The sequence below is a fragment of the Phoxinus phoxinus genome (genome assembly GCF_949152265.1).
Source record: "Phoxinus phoxinus genome assembly, chromosome: 16".
Classification (NCBI taxonomy): Eukaryota; Metazoa; Chordata; class Actinopteri; order Cypriniformes; family Leuciscidae; genus Phoxinus; species Phoxinus phoxinus.
In genome coordinates, this window is record NC_136891.1 from 14,444,579 (window position 1) to 14,460,422 (window position 15,844).

The following is a 15,844-nucleotide window of genomic DNA, read 5'->3' on the forward strand; positions in this document are numbered from 1 at the left end:
AATATTGGCCTTTGATTGGGCACACACACACACAATAGCAACCAAAACTCTTTATTTCAAAATGGGTAGAATAAAAAGATAAAAATGATTACTGTATCCTTTTTTTCCATTTTGAACTGATGGAGATTATACAACAGAAAGGCAGTGAGAAAATGAGTTTGGAAGAGGTTCAAGAATGACTTCCCCACACTAACAGACCATGTGCAAGATGGTACATTGTTAAGTCAATTAAAAACAAAGAGCAATTAAAATAAAACATATCATTGCTTGAAGATTGGCATAAGTAGTTCCTTATTGTCCACTGTGCTTCAATACAAGGTTAAAAAAAACACACCATTTTCTTTTCTCACTATCAGCTGTCCAGTTCTTCATGGTTATTGTCCAAGTGGGCATCCGCCCAAATATCTCTTATACACTTCCATTCTTGTGCAAAATGTTACACGTATACTGGTCTTATACTAATGCAAAAAAAAAAAAGGACTATAAGCTTCAGTGACAAAACTAAATTGACATTTCAAGTAAATTAACATGACAAATATACACTTTTTTTTTTATATATATACTTCCACAAGTCTTTAAGTTTAACTTAAGAGTACCTTCCGAAACAACTGCACGGTTCATAGTTTTCTGCAACAAGATGTTACCTGTCCACTGTGCTTCAATATAAGGTTAAACACACACCATATTCTCACTATCAGCTGTCCAGTTCTTCATGGGGATTGTCCAAGTGGGCATTCGCCCAAATGATCTCTTATACACTTTCATTCTTGTCCAAAATGTTACACGTATACTGGTGGTGTAACATGAATGCAAAAAAACAAAACAGGACTATAAGCTTAAGTAACAAAACTAAATTGATTTTTAACTAAATTAACATGAAAAAATATACACTTTTTTTTACACTTCCACAAGTCTTTAAGTTTAACTTAAGAGTGCTTTCGGAAACAACCGTTCAACAGTTCTCTGCAGCGAGACGTCACCCGTCCGTGTTCGTCAGGGCTCTGGCTGGACCTTGAGCAAGCTCTTCAGGTGCTCGGACATCTGCTCTCGGCTGCAGTCGTGCAGGAGGCGGCGCTCGCCCACCCAGTGCCGGGGCGGCTTGGGCAGGACGCTGGGCGAGGGCGGCTCGCTGAACTTGGCTCCGGCGTACGTCTGGAGCTCAGGAGCGCAGACGCTCACCCTCCTCAGCGGGATCTTCTCCGAGCGCATGGAGATCGGCTGCGTGTTCCTCTGCCTGCGTTTGTTCAGCTTCTCGCTGGTCTGCTCAAGCCTGCTCGAGCTGTGGACACACTGGCTTCCTCGCTCATCACACTCGCTTTTTGACTTCGGCTGCTGAAGACACACAAGAAACGGTTACATTTGGTTTCACAGTGTCCTTGTTACATATGTTACATGTACTTACTTACCATAGTAATAACAGTAAATTATGCATAATTACATGCAACTAACCCTCAACCAAATCCTTATTCTACCCTAACCCTATAGTAAGTACATATTGTAAAATAATATTACTCAGTACTTAACTATATAATTACACTGAAACAAAGGCACCTTAAAATAAAGTTTAACCCACTTTATTTTAAGGTGACGTAATTACATACATTACATGTGCTTCCTGTAGTAATAACAGTAAATTCTGCATAATTACAAGTAACCATATAGTAAGTACATGTAGTTAATTCATATTTCACAGTACTTATTTGAGTAATTACACTGTAACAACATCACCGTATTAAGATTTGTTTCAGACAACAGCTCATGTGTTCTCTCTGATCTCTACTACCTTCTAACCCGTTCTGAATCATGTGTTTTCAATCGAATTGACCAAATCACAACTGTAGCTGTGTTTCCATCCAAAACTGTGAATTTAACTTATGCACAAAGTTGGAATATCGCATAAAACAGTTTCTATTAAAGCAGCGTTTCATCTCATGTGTTCAAGAGAATAAATTCGCCACTTCCTGGGAAATTGGTGCAAAATATCTGTAATAAAAATGGAAGTTGCAACAATCGGGGAGTTATTTTCTATCCTGTTTTGACCCTCTCTGTCGCTCTATTTTGATGGGCATTCTGCATTCAAGACCTGGAGGTAAACACCCACTGCTGGGCTTTTTTTTTTTGCGCTATTATTATCTTCCGGGTTTAAATTTGTCTTCGTGTCAATGTCACAGGACGTGTTGTTTTCTCACACCTAGACCTCAAACTATCAGTATCTTGTTAAACAACAGTGTACTTCTATCCCTCACAGCCTCGTTTTCATTCCTGTCTAAAACTAGCAAGCATTGCTTTCCTATGACAGGCGCTTCAAACAGCGAGATCGCATACAGTAAGTGAGAGATGCATTAATGGATCAAATATGAGTTTGTTTTTGCTTTACAAGAGTTTGTGTGTCACATAAATTCTCTTCAGTAGATCCACGATTAATCCACAGTGCACTGTGAGTGTAACTAGACTTTACGGCTCCATAACCAATCAAACGGCATAGAAAAATGCAGCAAAATAAGCCGCATTTTGCAGCGTATTCGTATATAGTTGATGCAGAACAACTGTGCATTTATTTGTGCTTTAAATGAGCTGTGCTAGCTGTCACAGGATGTGTATTTGTGTCATTTACAGTGAGCTTACAAAAAAAACAATATTTGTTCATTTTTTTGCATGTAATGGTGAATTGCAGTGGGAATTTGTGGGAATCTTGGATGCTTTTAACTCAATGAGAGCGAAATAAAACTGAATCAAAAGCCATTGTTGTGTTGTCAGTCTCTTACCATGCCCACTTCTGTAGCATTTGTTTTTTTTAACTGTAGTGAGAACTAACTAACTAACTAACTGGTGTTGAAACAATATGCAATATGTAAAATGTTTAATGCATGCACAGAAAGCCGCTTCTCAGACAGCGCCAGTACCGATATGAGTTCTCTTTAAAGTCGTATCACGCTTGAACTGACAAAATCACACAGAATTATGTCAAAATATAAATTTTTGGCAAGTATCCTCATAAGCACACGCAGTCTTAAAGGAGTCAAAAAGTCTTAAATGATTATAAGGAGTTTGAGAAAAACATAGTTAAATATAATTATGATACGCACGATTATTAAAGCTACAATATGTATTTTTTTCCCACCTCTAGGGGTAGCTAACCTCTCACAATAAAAAAGGCGTAGTTTGATGACGCATAAGCATTAAGCGGAATTGTGGATATTGTCATATCGCACTGTGCAAGTGATTTTTGGATATTTTGTTACAAAATTCTTATATTCTTATGTACATATTGTACCTTTTATTTTTTGAAAGTGAACTAATCATTTAAAGCAAGGATTTAGAAGAAGCAATCATTTTGATTATATCACGCAAGGTTGCAGTTATTAGAGAAAACAAAATTGCTTATTACAGAGACATTTTTAGACGATTTTCACAAATTTAATTAGTACACAAACTTGTTTTCACTCGATGTACACATATATGTCAGTTTTCATAAAGGTTGGACATTCTTATTTGAAGTTATTAGCTGCTAAAGTTTGATTGGGCTTGATGTTTTCCCGTTACAGGATATGTTACAACATCCACCGAAGAAGATTTCAACTTCACTGATCAAACAGTTATGTGTTCTCAGAATGTCCCGTGATCGAGCGGGCCCAGACTGTTAATTCAGTTATGTCTTTGCAACACGACAACACATCACAATTCTTTTGATAACTTTATGCCAGCACCATCCAGTGGTAGGGAAAGTTACAGTTTGAACAGTAATGCATTACAACACTGCATTACTCCCTTAAAACATAATCAATTGCTTTACTTGGTTACTTTTAAAGAAAAGTAATGCGTTACATTATTTATTTTTAAAATGTAAATAATAAGGCTGAAGGAAATGCAAATTCAGTGCAGCTCAAACAATCATTTCAGTTTGACTGAATCATCGAAGGTCAGCAGCAAGTTCATTGGTCAATAAAGTGAGATCAAATGCATACAAATATTTGTTTTATTTAACATATTTAATTATTGGAGGTTTGCGTCGTATTCTGATTTTGTATTTCACTGATTTTATTCATTTTGAGGAATCTGCTTTTTTTTGCCTGTGAGATGAGTAAAGGCAAACATTTAGTCTAGAACTACAATAGCCATCAATTTACTCACAAAATAATAAGTTAGTCACTTATTTGAAAAAGTAACTCAGATATTTAGTTGTAAATTTAAAAATAATGCGTTACTTTACTAGTTACTTGAAAAAAAGTAATCTGAGTACGTAACTTGTAATGCGTTACACCGCACCGAAGTTTGGATGAAATATCTTCGCGAGAGAAATCAAATCGCAATATAATTTTCTTAAATAAAACAGTAACAAGAGTTCGATAAATGTTTGATACAATGTTAATGCGCCAAAAGATACACTGCGCAATGATACAGTCAGAAGGCTTTTCAATCTACAAATCACCATCATTTACCATGGATTTACTGTAGTAACACTCACTGCACCGTGGTATTGTGGCAGAAATGTGGGATATTCATATAGAATTTTATTATAGCATTTATGTAGACATATTAAATGTATTAAAGGAGTAATGGAATATAAACAGTATTTTTTTGTGATTAAGCTATAGCATTTGTGCATTTCTACTATTTAGGCCCCTGTTTTTCAAACAAATACCATATAGCCTAGTTACATTTTACCATGGTATTGAAGTGCTGGTTTTAACTGTGGTTATCATAATCTAAATGTATGATACTATGGAAGAATGGTCAAATTGAAATATTCTGACTATTTGAGTTTTATTAAAATAATGCTTATTTATTTGAGTTTTATTATTTTAATGAAACTCAAACAGTCAGAAAATGTAAATTTTGCTTTATAAAAATTAAATTGTTTAAGTTTTTACAAATGTTACTGTTTTTGTTAATGAACATAAATTTACATCTGCATCAAGCTACTGTCAAATGTGCATTTCTAAGAGACAAAACACATAATATTATTAATATTGCAGCCTCCACTGCAAACTGTGCTGAAGATGACGTCATCAAGGTCAGGAAACACAAACGTTTTCGTCTTTAACAATATCACCCGTTAGCACATGCAGAAACTAAGAAATTAATTTTTCTATTAAGATATTTATTTTAAGGAAACATGACTGGAAAGGTATAAACAATTAAAAAAACGTGAAGTGTTCATCATGTTCTGACAATAAAGAGTCACAATTTTTCTACAACTGTCACCCAGGCGCAAAAATCTGCCTTGAAAATTGAAAGGAATAAAGATTTGACATTTATAGTTAGTGATAATTATTGATATCGACTGCAGGGCTCGACAATAAAGACTTCCTGATGGCCGGGGCCAGCGTGAAACACACTCGGGCTAGTGCTGCATCTTCACGGAAGTTGATCATTTGCGCATTTTTAAGCCTGGCCAATTAAAATACTTAAGCGCACATACAGACGCGAAAGTACCCGCGTCTCTCAGATTGGTACTCGCGAATACTCTTTTCTTTTCAAGTCTTCCTGAGCTTACATGGACATATTCACACAAAACTATGTTAAAATGTCCTTCTTGTTGAGTATCATCATAAACATAGTCGGTTATGTCTTAAGTGAACGTAAACGTGAGATAAGATGTGTAACAGTATATTGGATCCGTGCAGCTCTTAAAGTGACAGCAGCCGTCTATTTTTATGTTAATGAAATAAAACAGAAAAATTAAATCGCTCACTGCTCTTGACTGAATAATTTTAATAAGGGTTAATCTACATTTATACAGTGAAGACTATGTAGTGATATTTTACATTTGTTTACTAAATCTGCACCTGAAAATCTAGTTTACACCTAAATGAAAAACCTGAAAATAACTATTTAGTTTGTTCTGTTGTATTTATTTGTGCAATTGCTTGTAATTTGATTATTTGTTCTTATTTTATTATTGACTGTCTTTAATATTTTTTTTAATATATACGAGTTAGGCTAGCAGTTTTTGGTGTCATCATAACCTTATTTATTATGGTTACATGGATCAAAAACGACTAGGCCTAAAACAATAACAAGACCTATTTTATTTGTGTATTTATAAAAAAAAAAAAAAAATTGTGGTGGGCCACCTTGAGCCCTGAACTGATATGAACAATTTTATCATGACAAATTTTTTTTGGCCATATTGCCCAGCTAGAAGGCAATGAAATCAGACTCAAGGGTGCAGCTGTAATAAAGAAACATGTTATTTTTAAGCCCCAGGGTTCCAGAGTTAAGACCCAAAATGCAAATTGTCCTAGTATAGTGTTGGACGGGTGTGTGTCTCTTTGCACCTGAGCAGATGCGTACATTTGGGACCATCTGATGATCCTGCATACATTTCATGGCAGAAAAGAAGAAGATGATGATGAAGAAGAAGAGGAGGAAAAGAAAGAATCAGTACAAACACACTTCAGTGATTGAACCCCTAAATACAGGTCATTCATTTAGTACGGGGTTCAGTCACTCTACTGATGCTGATATAGTGTCTGCCAGGATTCAAAAGTCTAGGATGATGATTTATAGATCAAGCCTTGCGGGATTCAAACCCACAAGATTTCAGCTATCAACCTATTTACAGACTATTACACTGACTAAACATATAGGCTACTGTCAGCGTTTAGTCCAAAACAATATCACTGCACATGCGGAAGAGCAACGGCACATGCTCAAAAAGCCTGTTATCACCAGGGCAGTAATGTTACCTGTTGTTTATTCGTGGCTGGTTTAGACTGAGCTGGTTTGAGCTCTTCATGGGCGGTTAATGGAGATATAAAGCTGCTTTTGTTGCTGTTTGCTGATGCTTTGTTGTGTTTACTGTGAACGTTTCGTCCTCTCTTCTTCAAGAGCGCTTGTTTCGATCTGCTTATCTTCATTGCTTTATTCTCCACGCTAGATTCGACACGATGTCCAAAAGCATCGCCCAGCATGATATCAGCTGCACTATACAGATAACTTTGTGTCAAACACGCCCAGATGTAAACAGAAACTGGTGGTCCTGCTGCTGCTGGTGAAGATGCTATTGTGGGATGTTTGCTCGTATCTTGAGGTCCGCAGAAGGTGACAGTCAAGGAAGTTTTCTAAATCAAATATTTTGACCTCTTTCTTCGCTAATTCTATTAAAAAATATCCGTCAGTAACGCGGTGCAAATGTGAAACCATCGCCGTTTCCTCCCCCGTAATGGCCACTCACGCACTTACTGCGCATGCGCCCTCTATTACATCATATCGGTTTGAAAACATTTGATTTGACGAATACGAATAATATAGGAAGAAATAAGAGTCATTAGTGTAACAACGCTTACATTTCGCCAAAGTATTTACCGTATATAACAAATGTCAGTTCTTAAGTTAATTGATCTAATTTTGTGTTTCTTCATCATGTTTGAATATCAAAGTTTGTTTGTGTTTCATTTTTCTTCATGAAAAATGTGTGGACACTGTTTTGTTTGTGTCTCATTTGTTCATGAGAAATTTGTGGACACTGTTTTTGGATTTGTGGAGTAAAAGTTGTAGCTCTTATTTTGAAGTAAAAATATAAAATTAGACCCTTGGGGTAAGATGGGCCATTTGGCACAGAGGGCCCCAAAGTGCCACAGTGTTATTATTTTTAAATGTAATAATCATTGTAATCAACGGGGTTATTATTCAGTACACTGAATATAAATAATTCACATATTTCCATGAATTAAATGTACATTTCAGACATCTTTGCTTTCATTAAATATGTGAAATAATTTCATTTGCATTCATAGTGTTGCTATTATTACATATCCTTAATTAAAAAATGGCAATTAAATAGGCTAAGTAAATATTACTACGCCTATATTCACAGCATAATTTTACCTTGCAGGTGAATCTCTTTTACTGGGATTCTGCATCGGTTTCTCAATTATCAACTTATTTATGAAAATAATCTTATCTTTTAATATTTGACATTGTGTGCTTTAAGAACTAAATTAGACTATACCTATCCATCTGTCTGTCTGTCTGTCTGTTTGTTTGTTTGTATGTCTGTCTGTCTGTCTGTCTGTCTGTCTGTCTGTCTGTCTGTCTGTCTGTCTGTCTGTCTGTCTGTCTGTCTGTCTGTCTGTCTGTCTGTCTGTCTGTCTGTCTGTCTGTCTGTCTATCTATCTATCTATCTATCTATCTATCTATCTATCTATCTATCTATCTATCTATCTATCTAGAGGTGTAGCGCCCCCTGCCGCCCGCCTGGAGTCACTGCTGTCAGTTGTAGATGTGAGTAACGCACAGAACTGCGGGACAGTGAGCGTGGGGAATATTACTGTTTACTTCTGAGCAGGGTTTGGGAAGCGCACGCCTCATGGAGCTCATCTCATGAAAGTTAGCCTTTCTACCACACGGAGCCCTTGATACAGCGGGTAAACGCCAACAGCACTGTGTGTGTGTCAAAGGCCCAGGCAGCGGCTCACAGAAGCTCCTCCAGCCCGCTCGACAGGCTTGAGCCCCGGGGCAGCTGAACGCGGAGTCCCGCTCGAGAGCATGGCTCAGACCGGAGCACCTCCTCGGTGGAGGAACTGTCCCAGAAGAGGACAACCTGTGGCTGGTGAGCATATACCAGACTGTTGTCAACAAAGCTGCTCTGCTAATCCACACTCAGTCTCATCGATGCAATGATTCAGTTTCTTAGAGTTAGGCTAACGTTATTATGGAGAGCATGAATGCACTCAATCACTGAACTGTGCGACTGCAGCGTCAGTGAAACCAGATTAAACTGCTTTCAGTCTAACAGAAAGCTACCGGTAGCCTGTGCTTGGTTATAGCACTGACCAGTGCACTGCGTCGTTTGCCAAAATTAACCAATGATAACTTTGCCTAAATTAACTAATGAGGACTTAATTTGCGTGTGTTTTAAAATGGAAGCATGTACGACGTCAAGATACATACGAGGGCCACTCTAAACTTGTTTGTTGGGTCTCCTTTTTTAAATGGAGTGGCTAGCCAGATTAGCTCGCTACACGCAGATCAACACAATTTACGTCACTAGAGACGGGAGCTGCCTATTCGAATTCTACTATGGCGAGGGCTTGAATCATGAATATTAATCACGCAATGTTACGTTCGGCCTCCTGATTCGCTGAGAGCCAGGCGTCGGCAGGATTGTAACGAATCGCAATATGGCGTAGGACTGACTCATTTTTATTTATTTATTTATTTGATTTTTATTGCAATGTATCAAAACATTGCAGAAATCAATATCAAGTTCTTGACATTTCTTTTACACATTTTCACATTTGGTAAGAACAGTTTGAAACAACAATAATTTTAATAAAAGACACAAAAAAAGGAAAGGAACTTAAAAATAAAGGGCATCACAAACATATATTAAATTAATTTAGCAGAGATATAGATCTTTGAGCTTTTCATTTTTTTAAAAACTTTACAGATTCTAAATACATTTCAAAGGCTGCTTTAAAATGAGCAAACTTGGGTTTTGAGTTACTCCATTTAGTTTGAGGAATAGCCTATAACATTTTCCTAATAGCAAAAACAAAACGATAACATATATTTTTCTTTTGGAAAAGTCATATTCATTTGTATGAAGTAAGACAGATGGCAAATATAATACTAGGTTGCAGTTCATTTTAACACCCAGAAATTGAGACATCTCAAACCCAAAGATTGATGAACAGGGACGTTCAAAAAATAGGTGCACTCTCTTTCACAATTACAAAAACAGCAGTTGTAATCAATATACAGATGAAAACGTTCTAATGTTTCTTTTACAGGATATATTCTGTGAGCAATTTTAAATGACACTTCTTTGGTTTTATTTGTTACACCGACTAAGAACTCCCCCAAAATGTTCCCACTCAAAAGAAGGAAACATATTAACCCAAACAAATTTAGAAGGAGGAGAAGATATATTAACGAAGAGATCTGATCGATTGGTTACTGCATTTATCATTAATTATATCAAGTTTATCTAAAAACAAATGTTTGGAGACTTTACTTCCTACAGTGTTACACCAAGTGCCCTGATTTCTGAATAGAGATACAATTTTGGGAGAAATAGAATTCATGACAATACAATATTCTTTAACAGAAATATGACACTTAAATTTCAGACATACTCAAGTTCAGTAATACTCAAAAACTGACCATCAGAATTCAACAACTGACCAACTAATAGTATATCAGACTCAAACCAATGTCTAAAAAATTACGTTTTTCTTTGGTGTGTAATATACGTATTATTCCACATAAAAAAAAGAGTGAGGAGAGAAGTTATGTTTAAAAGCCAAACACAATGTCAAAAGGACTTGCTTGTGATAATTAGATAAACAAAGAGGTATTTTGCTAATATCAAAACTGCATCTAAGGAAAAAAATTATACCACCACGTTGATTACGTAATTAAATGGTTAGGGAAAATATTCCACATAGAGCAATTATTTTTAATAAAACATTTTAGCCAATGTATTTTAAAAGAGCTATTCAAAGTTGTAAAATCCACAACATTCAAACCTCCCTGATCATATAGATTGCATAATGTATTTTTCTTTAAATAATGCGGTATGTTTTTTTCCAAACAAAATCAAATAACAACTTTTCTCATTCTTTGGTAAATGTCTTGGGTACAAATAGAGCTTGGGAGATATACGCAGACCTCGACAAACCTTCAGATTTAGACCATAAATGGATAAATCTCTCTGCAACCAAGAGTCAAACTTTCTTTTTGAATTGTTGATAATCGGATAAAAGTTAAGAGAAACACGATTTGATTCATCTTTACAAAGTTTTACACTAATATATGTGACTACCTCATTGACAGGGATTCCATCAATTTCTTCAAGGTTAACACCCCTAAGTGGAAATATCTCACATTTGCTGCTAATATTAAGGTTGAGACCAGATACGTTAGAGAAATTATTTATGGTATGAACTAACCCATTTTTTAAAAAAAATAGTGTTGTGTCATCAGCTAGCTGACAGATCTTTAATTCATTCCCAAAAATGTTGATACCTTGAAAGAAATTCATATTTACATAGCAAGAAAGAACCTGTGACGAGCAGAAAAAGAAACGGTGAGATTGGGCAGCCTTGTCTGATGATGCCCCTTGAAAGAAAAAAATCTACCAGAAGTCCCATTAACCATTTTAACAGAGCTGTTACATTCGGTGTACAGGGATGTAATTGCCTTCCTAAAAAAATCCCCAAATTTAAAGTATTCTAATGTTGCAAACATGAATTTGTGTTCTGCTGTATCAAACGCTTTGTTAAAATCAACAAATAGTATTAGATTGTCATCATTGAGAAGGTGACTATAATCAATAAAATCAAGAATAAGACGAATGTTATTACATGTATGCTCCCTTTCATGAAACCAGACTGAGACTGATCAATTAGGGAATCCAATCCTAATTTCAGCCTGCTAGCAAAAGTAAGAGAAAACAGTTTGGCATCAGTGTTTAATAAAGTTATGGGTCTCCATCTAGAGATAAGGTATTCATATTTGCCTTTGGTATTAAGGTAGCCTAATTACCCCCTGTTTGAGAGATGGAGGTAAAATTTCATTATTTATAGATTCATTAAACATAGCTAAAATAAACGGGGAAAGGGCATCTCTGAAAGTTTTGTAAAATTCGTTCGTATGCCCATCATTACCAGGAGATTTGTTGTCCTTGACTTTCTTAATATTGTCGATAATTTCTGTAATACTAAGCTCTTTCTCACAAATGATGCCAAATTCATCATTAACAAAAGTACTATTATCCAATTTTTCTAAAAAGGACTACTGTATTTCTGAGCTAGAATACAAAGTTTTATCAAATTCTGCTATATGGTTTGACATTGTATATAAATAATCTGTGACAGTATTATTTATGCATAATTTATTAATCGATAATCTTTCACCATTTCTTTTTTCCAAAGAATAAAAATATCTTGTATGAAAATAGACCGTATGAAAGCAGATTTGGCCTTTTCCTCATAATGTTTATTTAAATTCACTTGTGATTTTATGAGACTTTGAGCTTCTTCCTCTTTTAAATCTGTTTTATCACACAGGGCACCATGACGTAATTAATATTAAAGAGATAATTCTTCAACTTGTAGTGTTTTGCACAGCATCGGTTCCTAACCTATCTGGTTAGCTGGACACTTCAAAAACTTATTTAAATGGATGTATTCCCTGACATTTCATGCAGTGTTCTTACTTTTCCATGCATCTAAGAATATTTTGGCTAATGGTTATTTTTTGGCATCTAAGATCAGAGGAAAGTATTAAACTTAAAGGAATAGTTCACTTAAAACTTAAAATCTGTCATCATTTACTCACCCTCAAGTTGTTTCAAACCTGTATGAGTTTCTTCTGTTGAACACAAAATAAGAGATTTCGAAGAATATGGGTAATCAAACAGTTGATGGACCCCATTGACTTTCATAGTATTTTTTTCCCCTACTATGGAAGTCAATGGGGTCCATCAACTGTTTGATTACCTCACTGTTTGAAGAATCAAACATTACTGTTTGATTCTTCAAAATATCTTATTTTGTGTTCAAAAGAAGAAACTCATACAGGTTTGAAACAACTTGAGGGTGAGTAATGTAGTGATGACAGATTTTAAGTTTTAACTGAACTATTCCTTTAAATATGCTACATGTCATGAATATTATTAATATTAATACCATGGTATTACCGCCCGATACCAACATTGTACGGTGGTACCGCAGAAGTACTTTCTGTAAAGGTTTCACTGAACCAAGCCATCATGGTGAGTGTCATGACATGAACTTCTATGATGATTTCTCTCTTCAGGTAAATTTCTGCCCATGAAAACCATGCTTGGACCTCGGTATGATGACAAAGTGCCCGAGGAGAACCGGTTTCATCCCAGCATGCTGTCCAACTACCTCAAAAGCTTGAAGGTACATGGATGTTCCTCTTAAACGCATCTGTAATGCTCTTGTTCTGACTGAGCTGTGTTGATGTGATGCTCACCTGTCCACAGGTGAAGATGGGTTTGCTGGTGGACCTGACCAACACCAGCCGCTTCTATGATCGAGCCGAGATCGAAAAAGAAGGAATCAAATACGTGAAACTTTCCTGTAAAGGGTATGTGATACTTAATAATATTTTTTAATATACATGCATGTGTGTGTATTTATATATACAAAATATTTGTACACAGTACACACATATATAATGTAAACACAAACATGTCCTAATATATAATTTAATAAATAACCAAAACATGGCATCTAGTTAACATATTCCAATCACAAAAAAGTTATTGGGTTACAAACTGGAAACTTCAACTAAGTCACAAATTTGTCTTGTGTGTGTGTTTTTTTCTAACAACCAAAATAAACATTTTGGAAAATGTAATAAATTAGGATTTAAAATAATATAATGTGCAAACGTATTTTTATGATTAAAATACAATACAAAATGACAGTGTTTTTAAACAGAATTAGAAGTTTAATTATAATTAAATTGTATAATGAATTAGCATGAAAGCGTGTGCATGCTCAGACTGCCTTTTCATTTTACTCTTATTATGAATAGACCATAATGTGTCTCTTTATTCTGTGTGAACATGATCTCTTCACTGCTGGAGATGGTGTTGTTTTTGCCACTCAAAGACGTCAGGCCTGCTGTATGATGTCATTACTAATGGATCTGTGTGTGTGCCATTCGAGCCTCTCTGCTGTCGCTGACATGCTAGCGTTGATCTGTCATGCTAAATGCGTTTGTGTCTCATTCAGCCATGGTGAATGCCCCACAGCAGAGACTACAGAGATGTTCATCAGACTGTGCGAACACTTCATAGAGAAGACGCCCACCGAGCTCATCGGTAAGACCAGCTGGCTCCTCTTTGACACTTTTGCTTGATTTTGTTTTTGCAAACCCTTATTCCAGCAATTACACTGTGCACTATCTAGGCCTGAAGCAACATGTAGTTTTTCTTGCTGAAAGAGATATACGTGCTGAAAGCACGGTCAGTCATCTATATGACTTTTATGCTGATTTCCCATTTCCAAGAGTTATTTTTCTCACTTGAGGAACAGACTGCAGTTTTTTTTAAGTGCCCCTATTATGTTTTATCAGATATGATCTTTCATGCAGTGTGTAATACAGTTGTTTGTGAATGTAAACGGTCTGCAAAGTTTTAAAGATCGAAGTGCAGATAAATGGAGTTATTGCCCCCCAAAAGAAAGACGCGATTCTGACCTGCATGAAACGAGTCGTCATTATTTCCAGTCTTACATTCAAACACTGTAGTTGTAGCTGAGGCTTGGATGAGTTTGGTTCTTGTTTTTCATATCCAAAGGGTGAGATTGATACGGTAAAACCAATGCTTTATAGTTACTGTTCATATCACTGTGTATCAAGTGCTGAGGAAGATCTGGAGCAGACTGGACCATCTGACCAATCAGAGCAGAGTAGACCGATCACAACAGACTGAGCCGTCTGACCAATCAGAGCAGAGTAGACCAATCACAACAGGCTGAGCCATCTGACAAATCAGAGCAGAGTAGACCAATTACAACAGACTGGACCATCTGACCAATCAGAGCAGAGTAGACCAATCACAACAGACTGAGCCATCTGACCAATCAGAGTAGAGTAGACCAATCTCTACAGACTGAGCCATCTGACCAATCAGAGCGGAGTAGACCAATCACAACAGACTGAGCCATCTGACCAATCAGAGCAGAGTAGACCAATCACAACAGACTGGGCCATCTGACCAATCAGAGCAGAGTAGACCAATCACAGCACACTGGGCCATCTGACCAATCAGAGCAGAGTATACCAATGAAAATGCTGTGCAAAGCAACACTTTTAGAGCCAGCCGGAATATATTTAATATATTAAAGTCTGCGTGAACCGGAAGTTGCAAACAACTTTTCTCCAGTGTTGTGACGTATTTCCAAGTGAAAAGGAATATTGAACAGAGGGCAGGGTTTTACTTTAGCGCTCCTCCTCTCCATCTCTGCTCATAGCAGAGTAACGGTTTGAGGGAGTGGTTCAGCGTTTTCAACACAAGCCGTCAAACTGACGTCATCAGAAAAAGAATGGCATTCCAGACCAGAATTAACTTTTCAGACTTTGATTAAAGATTACCATAGCAAACCATTTTTTTCTGTGTATTAACTTGCACGGAATAATTGTTCAACACAAGAGTCAAGACTAGTAATATGCGCTTACAAAGTAAATGGGGTCAATTTTGATTTCATGCCGACTTTAAAATTAAACAGAAATAGAAACCAGGCCCAACAAAAAAATGTAATGTTGCTTGTTGCATCTGGTCATTTGTCGCTCGCTGTGTCAAATGACGTTTGTTCAGCACATGTGTTATAATCACCCCCCCCCCCCCCCCCCCCCTCATTTTTGTAAATAAATGGCTGAACCCTCCAGTCGATGAATGAGGCATCATGGGAGATCAGTGACACACAGCAGTGAACTCTGTAAATAACTCTCATCATTGCTTATGTGCAGCACAAATTACTGTGAGGTGAAATATATATATATATATATATATATATATATATATATATATATATAATAAATAAATACAGAGGTGGCGGAGTGACATCTGAAGGCAATCATATGCGAGTGACTGTGCCAATAACAAGCAGAAGTCAGTAGTCACAAACTATATGAAAAATGACTAATTACTCATTAGATGCTTTATTAAGTTTGGGGTCGGTAAAGTTTTTAATGTTTTTGAAGTCTCTTCTGCTCATCAAGGTTGCATTATGCGATCAACAATACAGTACAGTTCAGTAATACTGTTACAATTTAAATTTTGACATTTTAAAATGTCATTTATTCCTTTGAATTTCGGCATCATTACTCCAGTCACACGATCCTTCAGAAATCA

General features: G+C 36.3%; 2 protein-coding genes across 3 annotated transcripts in view; one reads left to right on the plus strand and one right to left on the minus strand.

Moving 5' to 3' along the window:
• Positions 1–37: 37 nt before the first annotated feature.
• pnrc1 (proline-rich nuclear receptor coactivator 1) lies at positions 38–7,223 on the minus strand. 2 transcript variants are annotated; one of them, XM_079639077.1, is made up of 2 exons: positions 6,693–7,223; positions 38–1,332 (listed from the first exon to the last, which is right to left on the minus strand). In XM_079639077.1, the coding sequence occupies exons 1-2, from the start codon at positions 6,915–6,917 to the stop codon at positions 994–996; spliced, it is 564 nt and encodes a 187-aa protein (XP_079495203.1). In that variant the 5' UTR covers positions 6,918–7,223; the 3' UTR covers positions 38–993. The 2 variants fall into 2 exon arrangements, with proteins under 2 accessions (XP_079495203.1, XP_079495204.1); XM_079639078.1 differs by having other exon boundaries at positions 38–1,329; positions 6,693–7,167.
• A 942-nt stretch (positions 7,224–8,165) lies between these two features.
• The window catches only part of rngtt (RNA guanylyltransferase and 5'-phosphatase), a 121,384-nt gene continuing 113,705 nt past the window's right edge, over positions 8,166–15,844 (plus strand). The window contains exons 1-4 of the mRNA XM_079639079.1: positions 8,166–8,557; positions 12,772–12,881; positions 12,965–13,068; positions 13,722–13,810. Coding sequence (XP_079495205.1) covers positions 8,494–8,557; positions 12,772–12,881; positions 12,965–13,068; positions 13,722–13,810 — 367 coding nt within the window. The 5' untranslated portion in view covers positions 8,166–8,493. The remainder of the gene's footprint in view (positions 8,558–12,771; positions 12,882–12,964; positions 13,069–13,721; positions 13,811–15,844) is intronic.